The sequence below is a fragment of the Pan troglodytes genome, chromosome 4 (genome assembly GCF_028858775.2).
Source record: "Pan troglodytes isolate AG18354 chromosome 4, NHGRI_mPanTro3-v2.0_pri, whole genome shotgun sequence".
Lineage (NCBI taxonomy): Eukaryota > Metazoa > Chordata > Mammalia > Primates > Hominidae > Pan > Pan troglodytes.
Window position 1 is genome coordinate 78,587,734 of NC_072402.2, and position 25,000 is coordinate 78,612,733.

At 47.9% G+C, this 25,000-nt stretch overlaps 1 protein-coding gene and 1 pseudogene across 1 annotated transcript; one reads left to right on the plus strand and one right to left on the minus strand.

Moving 5' to 3' along the window:
• Positions 1-23,394, plus strand: part of LOC112207399 (beta-glucuronidase-like) — a 62,516-nt pseudogene extending 39,122 nt beyond the window's left edge.
• Positions 1,360-8,251, minus strand: LOC112207400 (putative POM121-like protein 1-like). The gene has a single exon (XM_054684417.2). It carries the CDS (start codon positions 4,611-4,613, stop codon positions 1,917-1,919), a length of 2,697 nt encoding a protein of 898 aa, XP_054540392.2. The 5' UTR covers positions 4,614-8,251; the 3' UTR covers positions 1,360-1,916.
• Positions 23,395-25,000: the final 1,606 nt, after the last annotated feature.

Consider the following 25,000-nt stretch of genomic DNA (forward strand, 5'->3'; position numbering starts at 1 on the left):
ACACAAACATGCAGTCTGTAGCAGATGGTAATAGGCTGATATATTACACTTGTTGATGTAAATCTGATAGGTTTCTTTCTCTCCAAGGACAGCTTTTTAAATATTTAACAGTATCAATAATTTTTCAGGTTCTGTGAGAATTTTATAATTTATAATTTGCAGACTTAATGTATAATCTATTTTGTCCTAACAATTACAAATATATTTTTTATTTCAGATTATATATATTCCTACCAGATGGAGATAATTACAGCTTTAAAAATTTTTATTTTTTCATTTTATTTCACATATTGACATTAAATTTTTATTGACACATAATAATTGTACATATATATGGGGTACAATGTGATGTTTTAATACATGTACTCAATGTGTAATGATCAAATCAGGGTAATTTGCATAATGATTTTTCTGTAGGGAGAAAATTCAAAATCTACTCTTCTGGCTATTTTCAAATATATAATATGTTACTGTTAACTATACTCATCCTACTATGCAATAGGACACCAGAACTTATTCCTGGGTTCTACATCTGTTAAGCCAACCAAGGATTGGAAATATTGGGAAAAAAAATTCCGTCTGTACTGAACATGTACAGACTTTTTTCTTGTCCTTATTCCTTACACAATATAGTACAATAACTATTTGCATGACATTTACATCGCATATTATGAGTGATCTAGAGTTGATATGAAGTATATGGGAGGATGTGCAAAGGTGATGTGCAAATACTATGTCATTTTATATCAGGGACTTGAGTATCCTTTGTTATCCTCGGGAGATCCTGAAACTAGTCCCCCATGGATACTGAGGGCTGACTGTATAGTCCTATCCTCACGGCACTTTCATTCTAATGAGGGAAGACTGACTATAAACAAAATATATGTAATAGGTGGTGGTAAGTACCGTGGAGAAGTAACAAAGGGGCAAAGTGAGTTATACAGCTCCATTCTTAGAAACCTTGGAGTACTTTTCTTAGTTTATACTCATGGTGGTTTCCTTTTGTCTCCTTTATTACATGGGACTCTGACATGTGCCCATAGCTAGGGTGGCAGTAGGATCTACCCGATAGTAGGGTGGCAGTAGGATCTACCCGAAAAGCGTCCTGCTGATACAGGACCAAAGCATCCTGTTGTTCTCGAGCCTATAAAAAGAGCTAATGGTCTTGCTTCTCTTAACTGTGGCCTCCTACACTGTGTTTTGGATGATTGGTGATGTCTTGGATATTCTGTTTCTTTGGAACTTTGAATATACAACACTTTACTAGGGAATTAGCAACGGAAGCAGAGCAAAGATGTACAGAGGAAACAATGCATAACTCTGATGGAATTGAAGTCATGAGGCAGCAGAGAGCTTAAATTACAGCTTTAAAAATTTTTTATTTTTTAGAGGGAATTTAATTGAGAGTAACAGCAGTAATAGTTAACGGAGCCAGAATGCTTGAGTCATATAATTGCAAAGCAGAGTTGGGAGCAACAGATGCTAAAGAGTAGTTGCTGTAGTTCCTCTTTGGGTCGTAGGAGCAGTTGTCATATTACTATATAGCTACTGAATGAAGAAGAGTTCTTAGTGAGGCCTGGGTGAACAGCTCTTCTTAGTATTCTGTGTGACCCCATTTGACCTTTTAACAAATCCCTAAGTAAACAAATAGCCCCTAAGGTAAACTAAGTTTTTCTCTGCTATTTTTTTGCTTGAGAGAGCTATAACTGTAATAGACTTATATTTCTGAACATTTTAGTGCTTGCCAATATTTGGTAATATTTACGTTTCCTATATTTGTAATGAACATTCTTCTTCCGGTACATTTTTTGTTAAATTATTGTTTCATGCATAAAAAAGTTCACCTTTTGTTGTATAAAATTGACTCAGATTAATTTATACACATTGACAATGAGTAAATAGAATTTTTCAGATTATTAAAAGCTGAAGGAAGCCCATGTAAGCAACAAAAAAAAAGAAAACACCAACAAAAATAAACCCAAACCCCTCAAACAATTTCGAACACAAAACATTCTTCTCATGCCGGCATCCCTGCTTGCAGGTGTGAAGGGGGCAGGAATCAGCGAGGTGTCCTGGGCTGAGTCCCCGGAGTGGGAAGAGGTGGCAGGAAGGGGATCTGAGGAGGAGAACAGGAGTCCTGGTGGTCTGTGCTTCTTCCCAGACACGGGAGCTGTAGAGGAGACCTCTGCAGCAGATGCTAGGGGGGCCACTAGGCCCAGGCAGTCTTGGGACTTGGGTCTGTCCTGCTGTGCATCCATAGTGGGTGCTTTAGAAAGGGGAGGCCCACCCGAAGCCCCTGTTGCAAGTGAGGACAAAGTGTGGGAAGGCCGTGAGGGTCTGCAGTCCGAGATGGCCTTGTCCTCAACGTGCAGTGCACTGTTGATGCGGGGCCTAGAGGCCTGGGATCTGGGGGAGCCACCCCTGGGGGCGAGTGTCTGCCCTGGTGCTGTATCTGCCTTTTCCCAGCGGGTGTGACCCGAAGAGACAGCCTGAGGTCTGTCCTCACTCACTGTGTTTGAGGAACTGAGGGCCAGCTGGCAGTGGGATGAGGCTGGCCCCCTCTTCCGCTTTAGTTCCTGGAGGCCTTCCGTAGAGCTGTGGGAGCTGGAGCTGGCATTTCCTTGGAGGCACGATCTGGTCCAGGAGGTCTGGGATCTCTGGTTATATCTCACTTCTGACCTCTGGGCACGTGCTGCAGCTGTGGCTGAGGCCAAGAAATGTGAGGGGCCTCCATCCACTGCATTGAGTAGTGACCCCGACGTGGGGTTCAATGTGGAGGTGGGAGGGGCTGCTGCTGCAGCTGCAGGAGCCGAGGTGCCAGGCCTTGTTCTTCTCATGCCGGCATCCCTGCTTGCAGCTGTGAAGGGGGCAGGAATCATCGAGGTGACCTGGGCTGAGTCCCGGGAGTGGGAAGAGGTGGCAGGAAGGGGATCTGAGGAGGAGAACAGGGGTCCTGGTGGTCTGTGCTTCTTCCCAGACACGGGAGCTGTAGAGGAGACCTCTGCAGCAGATGCTAGGGGGGCCACTAGGCCCAGGCAGTCTTGGGACTTGGGTCTGTCCTGCTGTGCATCCATAGTGGGTGCTTTAGAAAGGGGAGGCCCACCCGAAGCCCCTGTTGCAAGTGAGGACAAAGTGTGGGAAGGCCGTGAGGGTCTGCAGTCCGAGATGGCCTTGTCCTCAACGTGCAGTGCACTGTTGATGCGGGGCCTAGAGGCCTGGGATCTGGGGGAGCCACCCCTGGGGGCGAGTGTCTGCCCTGGTGCTGTATCTGCCTTTTCCCAGCGGGTGTGACCCGAAGAGACAGCCTGAGGTCCGTCCTCACTCACTGTGTTTGAGGAACTGAGGGCCAGCTGGCAGTGGGATGAGGCTGGCCCCCTCTTCCGCTTTAGTTCCTGGAGGCCTTCCGTAGAGCTGTGGGAGCTGGAGCTGGCATTTCCTTGGAGGCACGATCTGGTCCGGGAGGTCTGGGATCTCTGGTTATATCTCACTTCTGATCTCTGGGCACGTGCTGCAGCTGTGGCTGAGGCCAAGAAATGTGAGGGGCCTCCATCCGCTGCATTGAGTAGTGACCCCGACGTGGGGTTCAATGTGGAGGGGGGAGGGGCTGCTGCTGCAGCTGCTGGAGTCGAGGTGCCAGGCCTTGTTTTTCTCATGCCGGCATCCCTGCTTGCAGCTGCGAAGGGGGCAGGAATCATCGAGGTGACCTGGGCTGAGTCCCGGGAGTGGGAAGAGGTGGCAGGAAGGGGATCTGAGGAGGAGAACAGGGGTCCTGGTGGTCTGTGCTTCTTCCCAGACACGGGAGCTGTAGAGGAGACCTCTGCAGCAGATGCTAGGGGGGCCACTAGGCCCAGGCAGTCTTGGGACTTGGGTCTGTCCTGCTGTGCATCCATAGTGGGTGCTTTAGAAAGGGGAGGCCCACCCGAAGCCCCTGTTGCAAGTGAGGACAAAGTGTGGGAAGGCCGTGAGGGTCTGCAGTCCGAGATGGCCTTGTCCTCAACGTGCAGTGCACGGTTGATGCGCTGGAATGCCTCCTCTTTTTCCAGGTGCAGGTCTTCAGCCGTGACCCGGTACCCCAGCTCTAAGGGAGGTGTCAGCATCAAAGGCTCCCCTCGCCTGCGTGGCAGCAAGGGAATCTTGCGTCTACGGGGTCTAGAGGCCTGGGATCTGGGGGAGCCACCCCTTGGGGCGATTGTCTGCCCTGGTACTGTATCTGCTGCCTTTTCACACCGTGCGTGACCCGAAGAGACAGCCTGTGGCCTGTTCTCACTCACTGTCTTTGAGTAACTGAGGGTCAGCTGGCAGCGGGATGAGGCTGGCCCCCTCCTCTGCTTTAGCCCCGGCAAGGCTCCCGTGGAGCTGTAGGAGCTGGAGATGGCATTTCGTTTGGTGCTCGAGCTCGTCCCGGATGTCTGAGATGTCTGGTTATATCTGATTTCTGAGCTCTGGGCATGGAGGTCTGTCTGCAGAGGCCCGGGCCTGGGCACAAAGGGAGAGAGGCCTCCATTGTCCCGCAGGGGCCAAAATGCAGACCGTGCATCCCCGGTGACCTCGGGGACCGTTCTCTGATCATCAGGATTTTCTTGGACTCTGGGGTCCTTGTCCTGCTCAGGCATCCCTGCCCTGCTCTCCTTGAGGGCCCTCAACACTATCTTCCCTGAACACAAGTCTGGGGACAGCCGGGTGTTGTGGACCCCAAAGGGGTGACTACCTGCTCCTGGGCCCCACAGAGTCCTTGTGCTCAGTGTAGTGGCTGAGCTGGGGGATGCCCTGGAACTCTGAGCACACAGCACTGGCTTACTGTGGTACCTGTGCAGTGAAATTGAAGACAGAATCACCAGGATGGAACACAGGTCTTGCAGGATGACGGAAAACCTTCTTAGAGTTGTCTTGACAGCACTGATGTCGAGTGTCCGGGTGTTTGTAGGATGGCCTGCCACTCAGTCCAGGGGCAGGAGCAACGGGGAGATCCCACAAGCAAAGTGAACTGGGGGATGGGCTGAAGGGGCTCCAGGCAACTGAGCCCTACTCGCAGGTCCTCGGCCTTGGCCCAAACAGGAATGAGGGGCACAGAGTGCCCGGGTAACCGCTCCTGGGAGCAGTGGGGAACTGTCGGATACTTGAACTCTCAAGAGCTGGGCTCTGAGCGTCCTCGTCCAGCTGCCAACTTGGCCAAAGGCTAAGCCAGCAGATTGTTCTGTTGCCGGGCAACGCACCTCCTAAACCTGAGGGAGTGGGCACGTGAGCACATAATGGCACCAGTGACAGAGCGACCATAATGGATTAATAAGCGCAGCCAGGTACCCGCGCAAGGCACTTGCTGGCAATGGCAGGAGGCGGACGTGGGGGGTCGTGCAATAGGTACTGGAGGGAGAGACGTGGGCACAAAGGTCGCGGGAGGAACAGGCGCCCACAATGGCTGCAGATCTGCCCGTGGATCACTGAAGATTCCTGCTCTCCTGCTGAGGTGGAGACTGCAGTGAGCTGAGATCGCACCATTGCACTCCAGCCTGGGCAACGAGTGCAAAACTCATGTCTCCAGATAAAAAAAAGAAAAAGAAAAAAAAGAGGCCGGGTGTGGTGGCTTATGCCTATAATCCTAGCACTTTGGGAGGTCGGGGTGGATGGATCACGAGATCAGGAGTTGGAGGCCAGCCTGGCCAACATAGTGAAACCCCGTCTCTAGTAAAAATACAAAATTTAGTCAGACATGGTGGGCAGGAGAGAGCATGTGCAGGGGAACATCCATTTATAAAACCATCAGACCTCATGAGACTTATTCACTACCATGAGAACAGCATGGGGGAAACTGCCTCCATGATTCAGTTATCTCCACCTGGCCCCACCCTTGACACATGGGAATTGTTACAATTCAAGATGAGATTTGGGCGGGGACAGAGCCAAACCATATAATTCTTCCCCGGCCCCTCCCAAATCTCATGTCCTCATATTTCAAAAGCAATCATGCCTTCCCCTAAGTCCCCCAAACTCTTATTTCAGCATTAACTCAAAATTCCATAGTCCAAAGTCTCATCTGAGACAAGGCAAGTCCCTTCCACCTATGAGCCTGTAAAATCAAAAGCAAGTTAGTTATTTTCTAGATACACAGGGATACAGGCATTGGGTAAATACACTCGTTTCAAATGGGAGAAATTGGCCAAAGCGAAAGAGCTACAGGCCCCATGCAAGTCCAAAACCCAGCAGGCAAATCTTAAAGCTCCAAAATGACCCCTTTGACTCCATGTGTCACATCTAGGTGATGCAAGAAGTGGGTTCCCAGGGTCTTGGGCAGCCCCGCCCCTGTGGCTTTGCAGGGTACAGCCCCCCTTCTGGCTGCATTGAGTGTCTGCAGCTTTTCCAGGCACACAGTGCAAGCTGTCAGTGGATCTACCATTCTGGGGTCTGGAGGATGGTGGCCCTTTTCTCACAGCTCTGCTTGGCAGTACCCCAGTGGGGACTGTGTGTGGGGGCTCCAACCCCATATTTCCCTTTGACACTGCCCTAGCAGAGGTTATCCATGAGGGCCCCCCTCCCCCCCACAGCAAACTTTTGCCTGGATTTCCAGGCATTTTCATACATCTTCTGAAATCTAGGCGGAGGTTCATGAACGTTAATTCTTGACTTCGGTGCATCTGCAGGCTTAACACCACCTAGAACCTGAAAGGCTTGGAACTTGCACCCTCTGAAGCCATGGCCTGAGGTGTACCTTGGCCCCTTTTACCTATGGCAGGAGCAGCTGGGATGCAGGGCACCAAGTTCCTAGGCTGCACACAGCAGGGGGTTCTGGACCCACAAAACCATTTTTCCTTCTAAGCCTCCTGGCCTGTGATGGGAGGGTCTGCTGTGAGGGTCTCTAACATGCCCTGGAGACATTTGCCCCATTGTCTTGGTGGTTAACATTTGGCTCCTCATTACTTATGCAAATTTCTACAACCCAGTCTCCTGAGAAAATAGATTTTTCTTTTCTGTTGCATCATCAGGCTACAAATTTTCTGAACTTTTATGCTCTGCTTCTTCTCGAATGCTTTGCTGCTTAGAAATTTCTTCTGTCAGATACTTTAAATCATCTCTCTCAAGTTCAAAGTTCCACAGATCTCTAGGGAACTCTAGAAAAAAATTCTTATTTTCACTCTTTCCCGCCTATCTTATGCCCGTTTCTAATACAGGTGCACAATGCCTGCAGTGTCTTTGCATAGTAAGAGTGACTTTACTCCATTTCCCAACAAATTCCTCATCTCCCTCTGAGACCACCTCCGCCTGGACCTTATTGTCCATATCACTATTAACATTTTGGTCAAAGCCATTCAACAAGTCTCTAGGAAGTTCCAAACTTTCCCACATTTTCCTATCCTCTTCTGAGCCTTCCAAACTGTTGCATCCTCTCCCTGTTACCCATTTCCAAAGTTGCTTCCACATTTTCGGGTATCTTTACAGCAGCACCCCACTCTACTGGTATCAACTTATTGTATTAGTCTGTTCTCACACTGCAAATAAAGACATACCTGAGACTGGGTAATTTATAAAGGAAAGAGGTTGAATTGACTCACAGTTCTGCATGGCTGGGGAAGCCTCACAATCATGGTGGAAGGCAAGGAGGTGCAAAAGCGTGTCTCACATAGTGGCAGGCAGGAGAGAGCATGTGCAGGGGAGCTCCCATTTATAAAACCATCAGATCTCATGAGACTTAGTCACTACCACGAGAACAGTATGGGGGGAACCATCCCCATGATTCAGTTATCTGCACCTGGCCCCACCCTTGACACGTGGGAATTATTACAATGCAAGGTGAGATTTGGGTGGGGACCCATCCAAACTATGTCAGTATGTTTTGACTTCTTGCTTGATTGCTAGGTTGCATAGAGGACAAACATGGAAATTAATGAAGTACCTTAATATCTGGCTTCAGATCTTAGACAGGATCAGAGGGCCAGCTCAAATTTGCAAGGAGGGGAGGTAGATCCCACCGTTTTATGGGTGAATGGCAAAATCAAACAGAAATTATGTGGGATGGGAGAAACTGATGCAGGCATCTTTGAAAACATTCTACTTAGCTAATTTTATGCTAGGCTTTAGGTCAAGAAGGAGAGAGAGAGCTGACATGCTGTGGTACACACTTATAGTCCCAGCGACTTGGAAAGCTGAGGCAGGAGGATTGCTTGATCCCAGGAGTTTGAGGTAGTGTGCGATGATCGTTCTTGTGAATAGCCACTAGCCACTGAACTCCAGCTTGGGCAACATTGAGACACCCTGTCTCTTAATTTAAAAAAAAAAAAAAAAAAAGGAGGAAAGAAAGTGGTCTCAGTTTTTAATGTAAATATTTTTAATGGGATAATGATATTTTAAGATTAATGTATATTGTATATCAGTTAACTATAGGTCAATAATTATATAAAACTTAAGGTACGAAAAACATTTATTTTTGCTAACATATCTGTGAGTTGACTGTTCTTGGCTTGGTGAGGCTGCAAGCTGCAGATAGAGTCTAGGTATGTTTTCTGTGTGTTTGTTCCCCCTTGGATCAGTGGACTACCTGAGAATGTGTTTTTGTCACAGTGATAGAATCACAAGGAAACTCCAGTTCTGGAAGTACATTTTAAGCCATTGCTTCTATCATGTCCACTAACATTCAGTCAGCCAAAGCACATACCTTGTCCATGGCTAACATTGATAGTATAGATAAATATACCTGATCTCTAGCAGGAGGAACTGCATTGTCTTGGGGAAAGGTTTTAGATATAGGGAGGGGTGATGAGTTGGGAACAATAATGTAGTCTGCCACAAACATATTAAAATGTAACTGGATATGGTTGCTGCAGAATTTTGAACCTTTGTTTTAATTGTGATTTTTACTCTTTTCCCCCTATCTAGTGCCCTTTTGTAATACAGTAATTCTCATGATTTTTGTCTGAATTGAAATCTTCTGAGATTAGATTGTCTACAAAAATACAGTCGATCCTCCTTGTTTTCAGCTTTTGTATTTGTGAACTCACCTACTATTTTTTGTAACCCCCAAATCAGTACTCACAGCACTTTCATAGTCATGTGTTTGCGCAGAGTGTCAAAGAATTTGAGTTTGAACAGGATGATATTCTGCCTTCTTTTTCAGCTGTCATACAATAGTCAGGTATCCTTTTTGTGGTCTATTTAATGCCATGCTTTTCCTGTTTTTGTACTGTTTGTTGGTTGTTTTGCCATTTAAATTAACCCCCAAGCATAGTGCTGAAGTGCTGCTTAGCATTCACAAGTCCAAGAAGTCTGTGATGTGTCTTACAGAGAAAATACATGCATTAAATAAACTCCATTCAGGCGTGAGTGCTGTAGTGCCATTGGCTGTGAGTTCAATGTTAATGAATGAACAATGTACATTATTTATTTATTCTTCATTTAATTAATTATTATTATTATTTTTTGAGATAGAGTCTCACTCTGTTGCTCAGGCTGGAGTGCAGTGGTGCAGTCTTGGCTCACTGCAACCTCTGCCTCCTGGGTTCAAGCGATTCCCCTGCCTTAGCCTCCCAAGTAGCTAAGACTATAGGCATGCGCCACCATGCCTGGCTAATTTTTTTTTTTTTTTTGTAGTTTTAGTAGAGACGGGGTTTCACCACGTTGGCCAGGCTGGTCTCGAACTCCCGGCCTCAAATGATCTGCCCGCCTTGGCTTCCCAAAGTGCTGGGATTACAGGCGTTAGCCACTGTGCCTGGCCAACAATATATATTAAATAAGCACACATACAACAAAAGTAGGTGTTGGTAAGCTTACAAAAGTGTGACCAGTAGCTTGCTGAAACCTAACTTTTTATTTGTTCATGGAACTTTCTAGACCGTAACTACACTGAATAATGAGAATCTGCTGTAATCTTTTTAGGTGCTGTAGATGAGCCATTGGATTAAATTATTACAGTATGTTTCAGACTGCTCTATGTTGAACCCTAGTGAAATGCCTCTCAAACCTTCATAAGGATCACAATCTCATGTCCTTTTTTTTGTTATTAAATGCCCAGTATGTGTTAGCGATTTAAACAAAATTCAAAAATTTTTTTTTTTTTTGAGACAGAGTCTCGCTCTGTCACCTAAGCTGGAGAGTGCAGTGGCATGATCTCGGCTCACTACAACCTCTGCCTCCCGGGTTCAAGCGATTCTCCTGCCTCAGCATCCTGAGTAGCTGGGATTACAGGCACCCGCCACCACGCTGGGCTAATTTTTGTATTTTTAGTAGAGACGGGGTTTCGCCAGGTTGTCCAGGCTGGTCTGGAACTCCTGACCTCATGCGATCTGCCTGCCTTGGCCTCCTGAAGTGCTGGGATTATAGGCGTGAGCCACCATTCCCGGCGTTGACTTTTTAATAATAACCATTCTGACTGGTGTGAGATGGTATGCCATTGTGGTTTTGATTTGCATTTCTCTAATGATCAGTGATATTGAGCTTTTTTTCATATGCTTGTTGGCCGCATGTGTGTCTTCTTTTGAAGTGTCTGTTTATGTCCTTTGCCCACTTTCTAATGAGATTTCTTTTTCTTGTAAATTTGTTTTAAGTTCCTTATCAGTGTTGGACATTAGATCTTTGTCACATGCATTGTTGCAAAAATTTTCTCCCATTCTGTAGGTTGTCTGTTCACTCTGTTGATAGTTTCTTTTGCTGTGCAGAAGCTTCAAGAAGAAAGGAATCCGATTGGTTCTGTGTCTGTCTCTTTTGGTAGTCTCAGAATTATGTAGTCATTCATATAGAAAGATGATTAGGAAAATAGGACAAGAATAGCAGAAATCTACATAAAAATGTAGGAAATTAAAATTAGTTACCAGCATACAAAAAACTTCTATATGTTATAATTACATACTATAACTCACCCCTCCTTGCCAAATATTCTCTCTCTTTTGACTTCAAAATCATGGCTTATATGTACTTTCTCTATTTCCCAGATGCAAATATAATTAATTGACTTTATTTATCTAGGACATGTTACTGATATCTTAATTGTAGTCATTGGCTTGAGTGACGGGTTTTGGTAATTCAACCACTATTACTTGAAAGTAGTAGATTTCATAGGATACTGTTATAAAATCTTTTTAACCTCTTTTGTGATTTCAGGAGTAATTAGTAATTGTGGTTTACTGGAAAATTCAATGAATGGGGTGTTAAAGGAAGCAATTCATTAATAATATATCTAATCTATTGGGAGACTGAGGCGGGTGGATCACCTGAGTTCAGGAGTTGGAGACCAGCCTGGCCAACATGGCAAAACTCCGTCTTTACTAAAAATATAAAAATTCGCCGGGCATGGTGGTGCATTCCTGTATTCCCAGGTACTCGGAAGGCTGAGGCAGGAGAATCACCTGAACTCCAGAGGTGGAGGTTGCAGTGAGTCAGGATCACAGCACTACACTCCGGCCTGGGTGACAGAGTGAGACTCCATCTCAAAAAAAAAAAAATTAAAAAATTAAATTAAAAAAAAGCGGGCTGGGCGCATTGGTTCAGGGCCGGGCACGGTGGCTCAAGCCTGTAATCCCAGCACTTTGGGAGGCCGAGGCAGGCGGATCACGAGGTCAGGAGATCAAGACCATCCTGGCTAATGTGGTGAAACCCCGTCTCTACTAACAATACAAAAGTTAGCTGGATGTGGTGGCAGGTGCCTGTAATCCCAGCTATTCCAGAGGCTGAGGCAGGAGAATCACTTGAACCTGGGAGGCAGAGGTTTCAGTGAGTCCAGATCATGCCACTGCACTCCAGCCTGGGCGACAGAGCGAGATTCTATCTCAAAAAAAAAAAAAAAGCAGCAGAAGCAAATGAGAGTGCCTGGGAGTGGTCATTGTGGGGCCTTCCCGTTTGTGTGACCCAGGTCATGTCCCTCCCTAAGCCCTGGTCTCTCTTGCCTCCTGCAGGGCTGGTGAATTACCAGATCTCCGTCAAGTGCAGCAACCAGTTCAAGTTGGAAGTGTGTCTTTTGAATGCAGAAAACAAAGTCGTGGACAACCAGGCTGGGACCCAGGGCCAGCTGAAGGTGCTGGGTGCCAACCTCTGGTGGCCGTACCTGATGCACGAACACCCCGCCTACCTGTACTCGTGGGAGGTAATGGTGGTTTGGGACTTGCTTAAGGGAGGTCTTTTGCCCCCATCTGGTAGCCCTGGCTTCAGCAGGAGCCCAGGACAGGTGAACGGGCAGGTGTGGTCCTCTGAGCTTTCTGATGTTTCCCACCCTTGGTGGGAGGCCCAGATTTTTTATTTATTTATTTATTTATTTTTTTGTGATGGTCTCACTCTGTCACCCAGGCTGGAATGCCATGGCCTGATCACAGCTCACTGCAGCTTTGAGCTGCAATCCTCCTACCTTGGCCTCCTGAGTAGCTGGGACTACAGGCACATGCCACCATGCCTGGCTAATTAAAAAACATTTTTTTGTATGCCGGGCATGGTGGCTCACGCCTGTAATCCCAGCACTTCGGGAGGCTGACGCGAGCGGATCACTTTAGGCCAGGAGTTGGAGACCAGCCTGGCCAACATGGTGAAACCCCGTCTCTACTAAAATATGAAAATTTGCAGGGCATGATGGTGCACATCTGTAATCCCAGCTACTCGGGAGGCTGAGGCAGGGGAATTGCTTGAACCCAGGAGGCAGGGGCTGCGGTGAATTGAGATCATGCCGCTGCACTCTATCCTGGGTGACAGAGTGAGACTGTCTCAAAAAAAAACTCCTTTTTATAGAGTTGGGGTCTTACTAGGTTGCCCAGGCTGGTCTTGAACTCCTGGACTCAGGTGATCCTCCTGCCTTAGCCTCCCAAAGTGTAGGGATTCCAGGCATGAGCCACCTCGTCTGGTCAAGGAGAAGGCCTGATTTTGAAGGGCAGGTCCCAGGGTCAGCCAGTGAAGGGCAGAGCCTCTGGTTGCTGCTTCTCTGCAGGCCCAGAGGCGACTTCTGGGGTGCATGCACGAGGAGTCTTCCTGCTGTAGGGCAGGCCAGATGGGGCTCAGGCTGTCGGGGCGCTCACACCTGGCGCTTTGGCTGTCATAGGTGCAGCTGACTGCACAGAAGTCACTGGGGCCTTTGACTTCTACACACTCCCTGTGGGGCTCCGCACTGTGCCCGTCACCGAGAGCCAGTGGGTGAGAGCCAGTTTCATTTGCGGTAGAGGCAGCAGAGGTTGTAGAAATGCTCCTTGAGGCAGATGCCACACCCCAATTTCATGGAGTGATTTGGGCTGAGCCGAGTCTGCAGCAGGCAGAAGGCTCTGAGATGTTGTCCTAGCCTGGGCAAAGGACAATTCAGAGCTCGGGGGAATAGGGGTGTGCTCAGCACGACTGGGTGGACAGGCCCTTTGTTGTGAATCGTACAGGCTTCCAGGAGCGGGTGCCTGAGGCTTCCAGACAGGCTTTGGGAGGTGGCCAGAGGAGATGCCTGTTTCCGGGGCAGGAAATGGAGGGAGGGCCCAGGCTGGAGAGGTTCAGCCAGGCTGTCACAAGGCTTTGAAGCTTCCCATCTGAGAGCCTGGCTATTGGAGAGCGTGGGTTTGGAACTTGAGGCTGGGAGGTTCTATTCTGTCCTGTGCCAGCCACAGCCTTCGGATGGGCAGAGCAATGATGGGGGGAAGATGTAAAAGAAAATAACTGAGGAAAGAAGAAGAAAACCAGCTTCAACAACGGTCTAGGCCGGATGCGGTGGGTCACGCCTGTAATCCCAGCAGTTTGCGAGGCTGAGGTGGGTGGATCACCCGAGGTCAGGAGTTCGAGACCAGCCTGGTCAACAGGTAGTGAATCCTGTCTCTACTAAAAATACAAAAATTAGCTGGGCATGGTGGTGGACGTCTGTAATCCCAGCTACTAGGTAGGCTGAGGCAGGAGAATCGCCTCAGGTGAACCAGGAGGCAGAGATTGCAGTGAGCTGAGATAATGCCACTGCATTCCAGCCTGGGCTACAGAATGAGACTCTGTATCTCAAAAAAACAAAACAAAACAAAAACACAACAGTCTGTTCTGTGGAGGCCTTGGGCAGATGCTGGGAGCTCTGAGCACGGACTGGTCCCTCTGTTGGGAGCCTCTTCCCTTCATCCCTCCTGGTTAACTTGACTCAGCGTAAAGGCCATTTCTTCTAAGAGCCTGTCCCTGACTCTCCAATCGGGGATGTGTCTGTTGTCTCATAGAGTGCCCAATTCCTGCCACCACTTGTCATTTCCATTTGCAACATTTCTTTCATTGTTTGTTTTTCAGAGTCAGGGTCTCACTCTTGCCCAGGCTGGAGTGCAGTGGTGCAATCATAGCTCGTTGCCATCTCGACCTCCTGGGCTTAAGCGATCCTCCCCACTCAGCCTCCCAAATAGCTGGGACCACAGACGTGCGCTGCCTTGCCAGGCTAAATTTTAATATTTTTTTTCCCCACGAGTCAGAGTCTTGCTCTGTCTCCCAGGCTGGAGAGCAGTGTTGCGATCTTGGCTCACTGCATCCTCTACCTCCTGGGTACAAACAGTTCTCCTGCCTCACCCTCCCGAGTAGCTGGGATTACAGGCTCACGCCACCATGCCCAGCTAGTTTTCTTCTTTATTTTTTGTTGAGATGGGGTTTCACCATGTTGGCCAGGCTGGTCTCGAACTCTTGAGCTCGTGATCCACCTGCCTTGGCCTCCCAAAGTGCTCACAGGCTTGAGCCACCATGCCCGGCCCTAATTTTTAAATTTGTTGTAGAAACAAGGTCTTGCTATGTTGCCCAGGCTGGTCTCAAGCGCCTGGTCTCAAGTAAGCCTCCCAAAGTGCTGGGGTTCTAGGCGTGAGCCACCTCGCCTGGCACTTGCACCGTTTTTCTGTGCATGCATCTCCACTCCCACTGCCCAGGACCTGTGGACTTAGATTTGAGTCATTACTGAGCACCTAGCACCCAGCCTCATGCCTACCTCCCACCTCGCACTACCTGTTTGCTTGATGCATTAATAAATATTCCACCTGAATCCACAGTCCATTCACTCCTGTGTTCAAGAGCTATTTCAGGAAGTGAACCTCATTTTTGGCAGTGTTCAGTCCAGTGAGCTCAGCTCTGTGTACCTGGCAGGGTGGCTACGCCTCTGGGGGAATTGGATTCAGGGGTGGGGGAGAAAGAGTGTTGTTAGAGAGCTCGGTCTAGGACTAGAGGAACGTGCCCTTATGTAAAATACATCTCAAGTTAGGGAAGAAAGCAGCGGCTCTGTGCTTTGTTTTTGTTTTTTTTTCTTTTCTTTCTTTTTTTTTTTTTTTTTGTTTGTTTGTTTGTTTGTTTTGGGGCAGGGTCTTGCTCTGTGGCCCAGGCTGGAGTGCAGTAGCGTGATTTCGGCTCACTGCAACCTCCACCTCCCGGGTTCAAGCAATTCTTGTGCCTCAGCCTCCCGAGTAGCTGGAGTTACAGATGCGTGCCACTATGCCTGGCTAATTTTTGTATACTTAGTAGAAATGGGGTTTTGCCACGTTGGCCAGGCTGTTCTTGAACTCCTGACCTCAGTGATCTGCCTGCATCAGCCTCCTGAAGTGCTGGGATTACAGATGTGAGCCATCATGCCTGGCCCCCAGTTGTGTTCTGGCAGGGGAAGATGGGACAGAGAGGATGGGAGGGTGTCTGAGCCTTTCCCGGACTGACGGAACCTGTGTCTTCTCTCTTTTGTGGACAGGATGGTGATTGCTCACACCAAAGCCTTGGACCCCTCCCAGCCTGTGACCTTTGTGACCAACTCCACCTACGCAGCAGACAAGGGGGTGAGCCTGGGGGTCCCCACCCCATTTCTCCCTGCCTTTGCCTGGGCTTGTCCTGAAGCCTGCTCATGGGAACAGCTGGAAAGAACCATGTGCTGCCAGTCTGAGCTTTTTATTTTGTTTTACTTAGAAAGATAGAGACAGGGTCTTGCCATGTTGCCCAGGCTGGTCTCGAACTCCTGGGCTCGAGTGATCCTCCCGCCTCGGCCTTCCAAAGGGCTGGGGTTACAGGCGTGTGCCACCGCACTCAGCCGCAGCCAGTCTGTTTTCAAAGATGGTCTTTGGGTTAATGACAATTCTCTCTCTGCTTACTCTCCAGGCAGTGTGGCTTTCTGAATCCAAGGAGGCTGGGCATAGGGAGATGGGATTTGTTTGCCCAGTTTGGACTCAGCATTTTTTGTACTCGATTTAATAGACTCATAAAATGTCAAAGGTTTAAGTGAGCTTAGAGTTCATCTGGCCCAAACCTGGCTGATCAGAATCTCCAGGGGAAGTTTTATTGAAATGCCAGATCTCTGCATTCTGAGATCCTGATTTAGTAACTCCAGGGTTGGAACCTGAGTTTTTTTTTTTTTTTTTTTTTTTTGTGAAGGCAAGGTCTTACTCTGTTGCTCTGGCTGGAGTGCAGTGGTGTGATCACAGCTCACTGCAGCCTTGAATTCCTGGGCCTAAGCAACCCTCTTGCCTCAGCCTTCCAAGTAGCTGGGACTCCGGGTGTACACCACTGCGCCCGGCTAATTTTAAATGTTTTTGTAGAGATGGGATCTCACTATGTTGCCCAGGCCAGTCTCAAACTCTTGAGCTCAAGTGATCGTCCTGCCTTAGCCTCCTAAAGTGCTGGGATTACAGGCATGAGCCACTGTGCCTGGCTGATACTAGCATTCTTTTTTTTTTTTTTTTTTTTAAAGATAGAGTCTTGCTGTGTTGCCCAGGCTGGAGTACAGTGGCACAGTCTCAGCTCACTGCAACCTCCGCCTCCCAGGTTCAAGCAATTCTCCTGCCTCAGCCTTCCAAGTAGCTGGGATAACAGGCACATGCCACCACGCCTGCGCTTGATCGTGGGAGGCAGAGGTTGCACTATTGTGCCACTCCATTCTAGCCTGGGCAACAGAGCGAGACTCTGTCTTCCAAACAAAGCGAAAAAGATTATCTGCGAGAATGACTGCATTGGCCCCTTGGGTGGGAGGGCTTCTCCAGGGCAAGGTGAGGGGATGCCCAGTGCTGGGAGTGCTGCCTGGAGAGGAGTCAGTTCCAGTGGCGGGGGCCCTGGGTTTTGGCTGAGGACTGCGTGTTGGCAGCTGCTCTGCCTCTCACAGCCCTTCCCAGCTGCACACGTCGTGAGCGTCAGTGTGCAATCACAGGCCTGCCTCCTTTGGGCCACTTTGTGACCATGTTTTTTGCTTGTGGGGCAGGGTAATTTCAGGATCTAAATTGGTGCAGTTGGATGTTCTCAGCCCCGAGAGGCAGCTCTTCCCGTTCTAGGCTTTTGTTTTGTAGAAATGGAGTCCTACGATGTTGCCCAGGCTGGTCTCAAACTCCTGGGCTCAAGTGATCCTCCCACCTTGGCCTCCCAATGTGCTGGGATTACAGGCATGAGCCACTGTGCCGTGCTAATTTTCTTGATACTATTTTTTGTAGAGCTGGGGTCTTGCTGTGTTGCCCAGGCTGGTCTCGAACTCCTGGCCACAAGCCACCCTCCTGCCTCAGCCTCCCAGAGTGCTGGGATTACATCCCCTTCTTACCTTCTCTGTCAGAGGAGCCCCCACAGCATGTGAGTACTGAGTCATGCGGTCTTGTGGTTGCTGAACGGGCTCTGCTGCTCTGGTCCTAGGCTCTGTATGTGGATGTGACCCGTGTGAACAGCTACTACTCTTGGTATCACAACTATGGGCACCTGGAGTTGATTCAGCTGCAGCTGGCCGCCCAGTTTGAGAATTGGTGTAAGACATCACAATCCCATTATTCAGAGCGAGTATGGAGTGGAAACGCTTGTAGGGTTTCACCAGGTAAGCGGTGTTGAACTTTCTGCTTGTGTATTCTCTCTGGGCAGAGATGCCACTTGCCTCCCCCACCCTGCCCTGCGCCCACTGCAGTTCTCCCCTCGCTTCAGCTTTGGGCCCACCTCCCGCTACCCTGTCCATGTTCACTTCTCACCAGCAGGCAGGCCTCTGCCCCACTCGCTTGGTCCTCAAAGGTGGACTCCTTACTGGCCTTGTTTCCAGACCGCCTCCTATCACCCGTGCCCAAGTGGTCTTTCTAACGAATCCCAATTTTTGTTTCTTTTTGAGACCGCCTCTCTCTATGTCACCCAAGCTGGAGTGCGGTGGTGCGATCACTGCTCACTGCAGCCTTAACCTCCTGGGCCCAAGTGATCTTCCCACCTCAGCCTCCTGAGTAGGTGGGACCATAGGCACAGGCCAACATGCCTGGCTAATTTTTTTAGTTTTGTAGAGATGGGGCCTTGTTGTGTTCCCCGGGCTGGTCTTGAATTCCTGGGATCAAGTGATCCTCCTGCCTCAGGCTCACAAAGCGCTGGGATTACAGGTGTAAGCCACTGGGCCCGGCCACAAATCAAAATTTTTGAGTCCTATCATTGGCTCCCCCAGGCCCATAGGACAAAGTCCTATCCCCTAGTCAGTACACTCAGTGTCCTCTGCTCTCTCCTGGGTTTTCATCCTCTTCTCTTCTCACTCCTGGCCACTGATCTGTTTCCACTGCCCTCATTTGCTCTCCTGCTCTTGCTTGAGCTGTTCTTTCTGCCTGGAATGCCCATGTTGGCACCATAATCACCAACTAAAAGATCCTTTTCTTTTTATTTTTTTAGAGATAGGGTCTTGCTGTGTTGCCCAGGCTGGTCTCAAACTCCTGGACTCAATTGATCTTTTTGCCTTGGCCTCCCAAAGTGCTGGGATTAACAGGTGTGATCCACTGTGCTAGCCTTTTTTTTATTTTTTATTTTTTTCCTGACAGGGTCTTGTTCTGTTGCCCAGGCTGGAGTGTGGTGGTGTCATCATAGCTCACTGCAGCCTCGAACTCCTGGGCTGAAGCAATTCCCCTGCCTCAGCCTCCTGAGTAGCTGGGACTACAGGCGTGCACCACCATGTGCAGCCTAGTTTTAAAAGTATTTTGTAGAGATGCAGTCTCGCTATGAGGCTGGTCTTCATCTCCTGTCTTGGACTCCCAAAGTACTGGGAATACAGGCATGAGTCACGACACGTGGCTGAAAAGATTCCTATTTGGCGTCTGAGTCTCCTCATAGCTGTCCCCTCTGTGGGGAGGTTTACCCCGCCTGCCCCAGGCGGAGGGAACCTTCCCCATGCTCTGCCCTGTTGCAGCCGGAACCTGGCTCTCCCAACATTCTCGCCAGACACCGTTGTTATTTCTTTGGCTTTCTCTTTGATCGGACTGTGGGCTCAGGAGACAGGAGTCCTATTTATCGTTGTTTCCCAGGTACTCTGCAATAGCTGACACAGCACATGCTAAATAATACCTATTGAGGGCATGGGTGAGATCTTAGAGCCATGTTTAATCACTCACTTTGTCTTTTTTTTTTTGTTTTTGAGATGGAGTCTCACTCTGTCACCCAGGCTGAAGTGCAATGGTGTGATCTTAGCTCACTGCAACCTCCACGTCCTTGGCTCAAGCGATTGTCCTGCCTCAACCTCCCAAGTAGCTGGGATTACAGGCACCCGCCACCATGCCCAGCTAATTTTTGTATTTTTGTAGAGGTAGGGTTTTGCCATGTTGGCCAGGTTGGTCTCGAGCTCCTGACGTTAAGTGATTTGCCTGCTTCGGCGTCCCAAAATCCTGGGATTACAGGCCTGAGCCACCATGCCTGGCCTGTCCTCATTTGTTTATCCATCTCATTTTTTGTCCTTCTCACCAAAGATATGTTGCTTTGTCTTGTGGGTTTTTTTTCATGTGGATTCCTGAACCCCATCCAGCCCCTTGTCCCCTCCTCAGCCAGCTCACACTCTTTTGTCACAGCTCCTGGGACTCCCGTTGACACACAGGGAACAGCCACCCACAGTGGACTGCACTGTTCTGTTTGCACCCTTAAATTTATCGTGCTTACAGAATGACACTTCTGCAAACTAGTCAAGTAGGGGGAAATGGTTTGTGGATATGCACCCTTGTTCATTCTCTTTGAAAAGGTAACCAGCTCTGAATTCTTTCTCCTTTGAGGAGGAGTTTCAATTGTCGCCCGGGCTGGAGTGTAGTGGTGCAATCTTGACTCACTGCTACCTCCGCCTCCCAGGTTCAAGCAATTCTCCTGCATCAGCCTCCCAAATAGCTTGGATTAGAGGCATGCACCACCATGCTCACCTAATTTTTTTTTTTTTTTTTTTTTTTTAGTAGAGATGAGGATTCACCATGTTGGTCAGGCTGGTCTTGAACTTTTGACCTCAAGCGATCCACCTGCCTTGGCCTCCCAAAGTGCTGGAATTACAGGCATGAGCCACCATGCCCAGCCCCAGTTCTGAATTCTTAAGAAACTCGAGAGGGTCTAGGTGAGCATTGATAGAACCTCTGCAGTGCTGGGTGTGGTGGCTCACACCTGGAATGCTAGCCCTTTGGGAGACCGAGGTCAGAGGATCTCTTGAGCCCAGGAGTTTGAGACCAGTCTGCACAACATGGACCCCATCTCTACAAAATATTTAAGATGAGTTGTGGCTGGTTGCAGTGGCTGACGCCTGTAATCCCAACACTTTGGGAGGCTGAGGTGGGTGGATCACGAGGCCAAGAGTTCAAGTCCAGCTTGACCAACATGGTGAAACCCCGTCTCTACTAAGAAAACACAGAAATTAGCTGGGTGTGGTGGCATGTACCTGTAATCCCAGCTACTCAGGAGGCTAAAGCAGGAGAATCGCTTGAACTGGGGAGGTGGAGGTTGCAGTGAGCCGAGATTGTGCCACTGCACTCCAGCCTGGGCGACAGAGCAAGACTCCGTCTCAAAAAAAAAAAAAAAAGAAAGAAAAAGTTGGGTATGGTCGTGCTTGCCTCTAGTCCCAGCTACTTGGGAGGCTGAGGTAGGAGGATTGTTTGAGCCCTAGGTCAAGGCTGCAGTCTGCCATAATTGCACCACTGTACTCCCACTTGGGTGACAGAGTGAGACCTTGTTTCAAAAAAAAACCTTTGCAATGATGGAAATGCCCCATGTCTGCACTGTCTGAAATGGTAGCCACTAGCTACATGTGGCTATTGAGGTCTTGATATATGACTAGGTTAACTGAATTTATTTGGTTTAATTAAAAAAAATTTTTTTTTGAGACAGCCTCACTCTGTTGCCCAGGCTGGAGTGCAGTGGCATAATCACAGCTCACTGCTCAACCTCCTGGGCTCAAGTGATCCTTCCTCCTCGGCCCCCCAAGTAGCTGGAGCCACAGGCATGTGCCACTACACCTAGCGAATATTTAGCCTTTTTATAGAGACTGGGTTTCACTGTGTTGCCTAGGCTGATCTTGAATTCCTGAGCTCAAGTGATCCTCCTGCCTCGACCTCCCAAAGTGCTGGGATTACAGACCTGAGCTACCATGCCCAGCCTGGTTTAGTTTAATTTCATTTTTCATTCATTCATTCATTCATTCATTCATTCATGAGATAGGGTCTTGTTCTGTCACCCAGGCTGGAGTGTAGTGGTGCAAACACAGCTCACCACAGCTTTGACCTCCGGGACTGAAGCAGTCCTCCCACCTCAGCCTCCCAAGTAGCTGGGACCACAGGTGTGTGCCTCCGTGCTTGGCTAACTTTTGTACTTTTTGTAGGCTAGTCTTGAACTCCTAGGCTCAAGCAGTCCTCCCACCTCCATCTCCCAAAGTGCTTGGATGACAGACATGAGCCAGCACGCCTGACCTAAAGACATATTTTTCCTTCTAGTGTAGTTCAGCCTTAAGACTGTCAGCAGATAGAGACGGAAAAGTAAGAAAAATTGAGTATCAGATTATATTTATAAATAAAGCAGTTACTAATTGATGTTTTTTTTTAAAACCTCCTTTTTAATTCTGGGTTACATCATTCCCTGGCTGTCTTTTTTTTTTTTTGGAATTTTTTTTTTTTATTATTATACTTTAAGTTTTAGGGTACGTGTGCACATTGTGCAGGTTAGTTACATACGTATACATGTGCCATGCTGGTGCGCTGCACCCACTAACTCGTCATCTAGCATTAGGTATATCTCCCATTGCTATCCCTCCCCCCTCCCCCCACCCCACAACAGTCCCCAGAGTGTGATGTTCCCCTTCCTGTGTCCATGTGATCTCATTGTTCAATTCCCACCTATGAGTGAGAATATGCGGTGTTTGGTTTTTTGTTCTTGCGATAGTTTACTGAGAATGATGATTTCCAATTTCTCCCTGACTGTCTTTACCCTAGCATCAGTGAGTCCTGCAGTCACTACAGCCCCCAGTGAGGACAGATATTTTGGTCACCATCAAGTGGATCTTTATTTTTATCTAACATTTACAATTCTGCCAGTTCTTACTCTTAATTCTCTTTGCCTTGATCCCAGGATCCACCTCTGATGTTCAGTGAAGAGTACCAGAAAAGTCTGCTAGAGCAGTACCATCTGGGTCTGGATGAAAAACGCAGAAAATACGTGGTTGGAGAGCTCATCTGGAATTTTGCTGATTTCATGACTAACCAGTGTAAGTGGCAGTTTAGCGCATGGGATAATGTACCCGTCCTCATTTTTTCAGGTTGCCTTGCCCATTCTGGACATTTTGGCTGTAAGAATATTGGAAACAAAGGGGGGAAGCTGGTTTAATCCATGTAGGTTGTGTTGAGAATTTCCTAGGAAAAGTAAGTTGTGCTTAGGAAGTAGGAAAGGAGTCAGGCCCCCGCTTCCCACATACGGTCAAAACGCAAACATGAGAGTCTGCTATAGTGAGATGGAAATGGCTAGCTTGCCTTTTTCTTGTCTATTTCATAGCCAAGGATGAAGGAAAAACTGGACCTCATTATGGATTTACTTTTGGGATACACTCATTATTCCAGAGGAGGGTAAAAGGCTGAGAAGCTTAAGGTATTTCAGTCTGTTTTATGTTACTCATTTGCGAAAAGCAGGCTCATCGAATACAGGTGAGTTTCAACGCGTCTTGAATATGGCAGCATTTAAAAGTCTTCAGACCAGGCATGGTGGCTCATGCCTGTCATCCCAGCACTTTGGGAGGCCAAGGTGGGAGGATTGCTTGAGGCCAGGAGTTCGAGACCAGCCTGTTCAGCATAGCAGGACCCCCATCTCTACAAAAACTAAAGAGATTAGCTAGGTGTGGTGGTGTGTGCCTGTAGTCCTAGCTGCTTGGGAGGCTGAGGCAGGCGGATAGCCTGAGCACAGGAGTTGGAGGCTGCAGTAAGCTGTGATTACACCACTGCACTTGAGCCTGGGCAACAGAGTGAGACCTGTCTTTAAAAAAAAAAAAAGGAGCTGGGCACGGTGGCTCATGCCTGTAATCCCAGCACTTTGGGAGGCCGAGGCAGGCAGATCATGAGGTCAGGAGATCGAGACCATCCTGGCTAACAGTGAAACCCTGTCTCTACTGAAAATACAAAAAAAATCAGCTGGGCGTGGTGGTGGGCGCCTGTAGTCCCAGCTGCTGCTCGGGAGGCTGAGGCAGGAAAATGGCGTGAACCCAGGAGTTGGAGCTTGCAGTGAGCCGAGATTGTGCCACCGCACTCCAGCCTAGGCGACAGTGAGACTGCTTCTCAGAAAAAAAAAAAAAAAAGGGTCTTCAAAGACAATAAGATCTGTGCTCTCACGTAGGGTGGATGAGGGGCTGCCAAGTTAGCAATGAATGTTTCCCATTTCTTCTTAGTTTATGGACTTTCCATAAACTCAGGATGGCAGTTTGGTTGGTTGGAGAAGGATATGGTGATGGCGGGAGTTACAATACATTACTTATAGGGGAAGATAGGCTTTTGAAAGGTTAAAGCTTAAAAATGAGAATGGAAAAGGGATGAATGAATGAACATGATGAGGTGAGAGGGAAGAGGTAAAGGGAAAAGGAGAACAAGAAACTCTTCTCTGCGTGGCACCTGGGATGAATGGTTTCTGGGGACATCCCTGATGGCAGTTTTGTGGAGAGGTGCAAGGCTTTATGTGGTAAGAAATGAGCTGTAGGCTCAGTGCAGTGGCTCACGCCTGTAATCCCAGCACTTCGGGAGGCCGAGGTGGGTGAAAAGAAAAAATGGGCCGGGTGCAGTGGCTCACGCCTGTAATCCCAGCACTTTGGGAGGCCGAGGTGGGCGGATTATGAGGTCAGGAGTTCGAGAGCAGCCTGGCCAACATGGTGAAACCGTGTCTCTACAAAAAAATAGAAAAAAAATCCCTGGGTGGTGGTGAGCACCTGTAGTCCCAGTTACTCAGGAGGCTGAGGCATGAGAATCGCTTAAACCTCGGAGGCGGAGGCTGCAGTGAGCTGAGATGGTGCCACTGCACTTCAGCCTGGGTGACAGAGCTGGGTGGTGGCTCAAGATATGTTTTGTAAACCTGAAGATTTGAGATCATATAAGCCAAATCGAAACTTAATTGGCATTCATAACTTTTGGTTCTAGAGACTCCATGATCAACTAAGAGCCACCAAGCATTTCCCATGTAGACTATTTTGACCATGCTGACTCTACTGACACTTTGGTTACTGAATTCACTTTATCTCTAGAAATTAATTCTTACTAATGGATGTCTGTCACTGTAAGATCCTTCTATCCTCTGAAATAAGGAGAACATTTTAACTTCAGTAGTTTAAACTAGTGTCCTAAACTATAGCATTCAAAATGAGATAATATGCTAAAGTAATACACAAACCAAAAATCCCAGTGGCTAACACAAAAAGTTTTTCTTACTCATTTTACTCATTCTTACTCATTTTCCATATCCATACAATAGAAGTATATGTCTTTTGAATAGCTTTTATTTTATACTAGTTATTTTATAATACATTCACTTCAAATTTTGGTTTAAAGTGTTTGTCATAGATAAAATAAAACAAATGAGAAATTGATTTTATGGTCTTGAATGAGACGATTATATTAATCTAGCAAATGAGTTAAATCAACAACAGAATTTTGAAAAATATGTAGTGGGTAATAGCTAATAATAATGTTTTTATGTGTAACTGATTTTATAACATTCAACCAAGTTTGTTTTTGTTAGGCCTGATAATATCAGAAGTAGTATATTTGTAATTTCAGTGTTTATTACTAATATTATACATCCCTCAATTGGCATAATTATAATATTTTAACTAAAATATACTGTGAAATTGTACATTCTAGGCACTGTGCTGGGCTTCTGGCAAAATTATAAAGTT

What these genes read in the sequence shown, in the direction of transcription:
- LOC112207400 (XM_054684417.2), bottom strand. Translation starts at nt 4,613, where the DNA reads ATGCCTGAGCAGGACAAGGACCCCAGAGTCCAAGAAAATCCTGATGAT.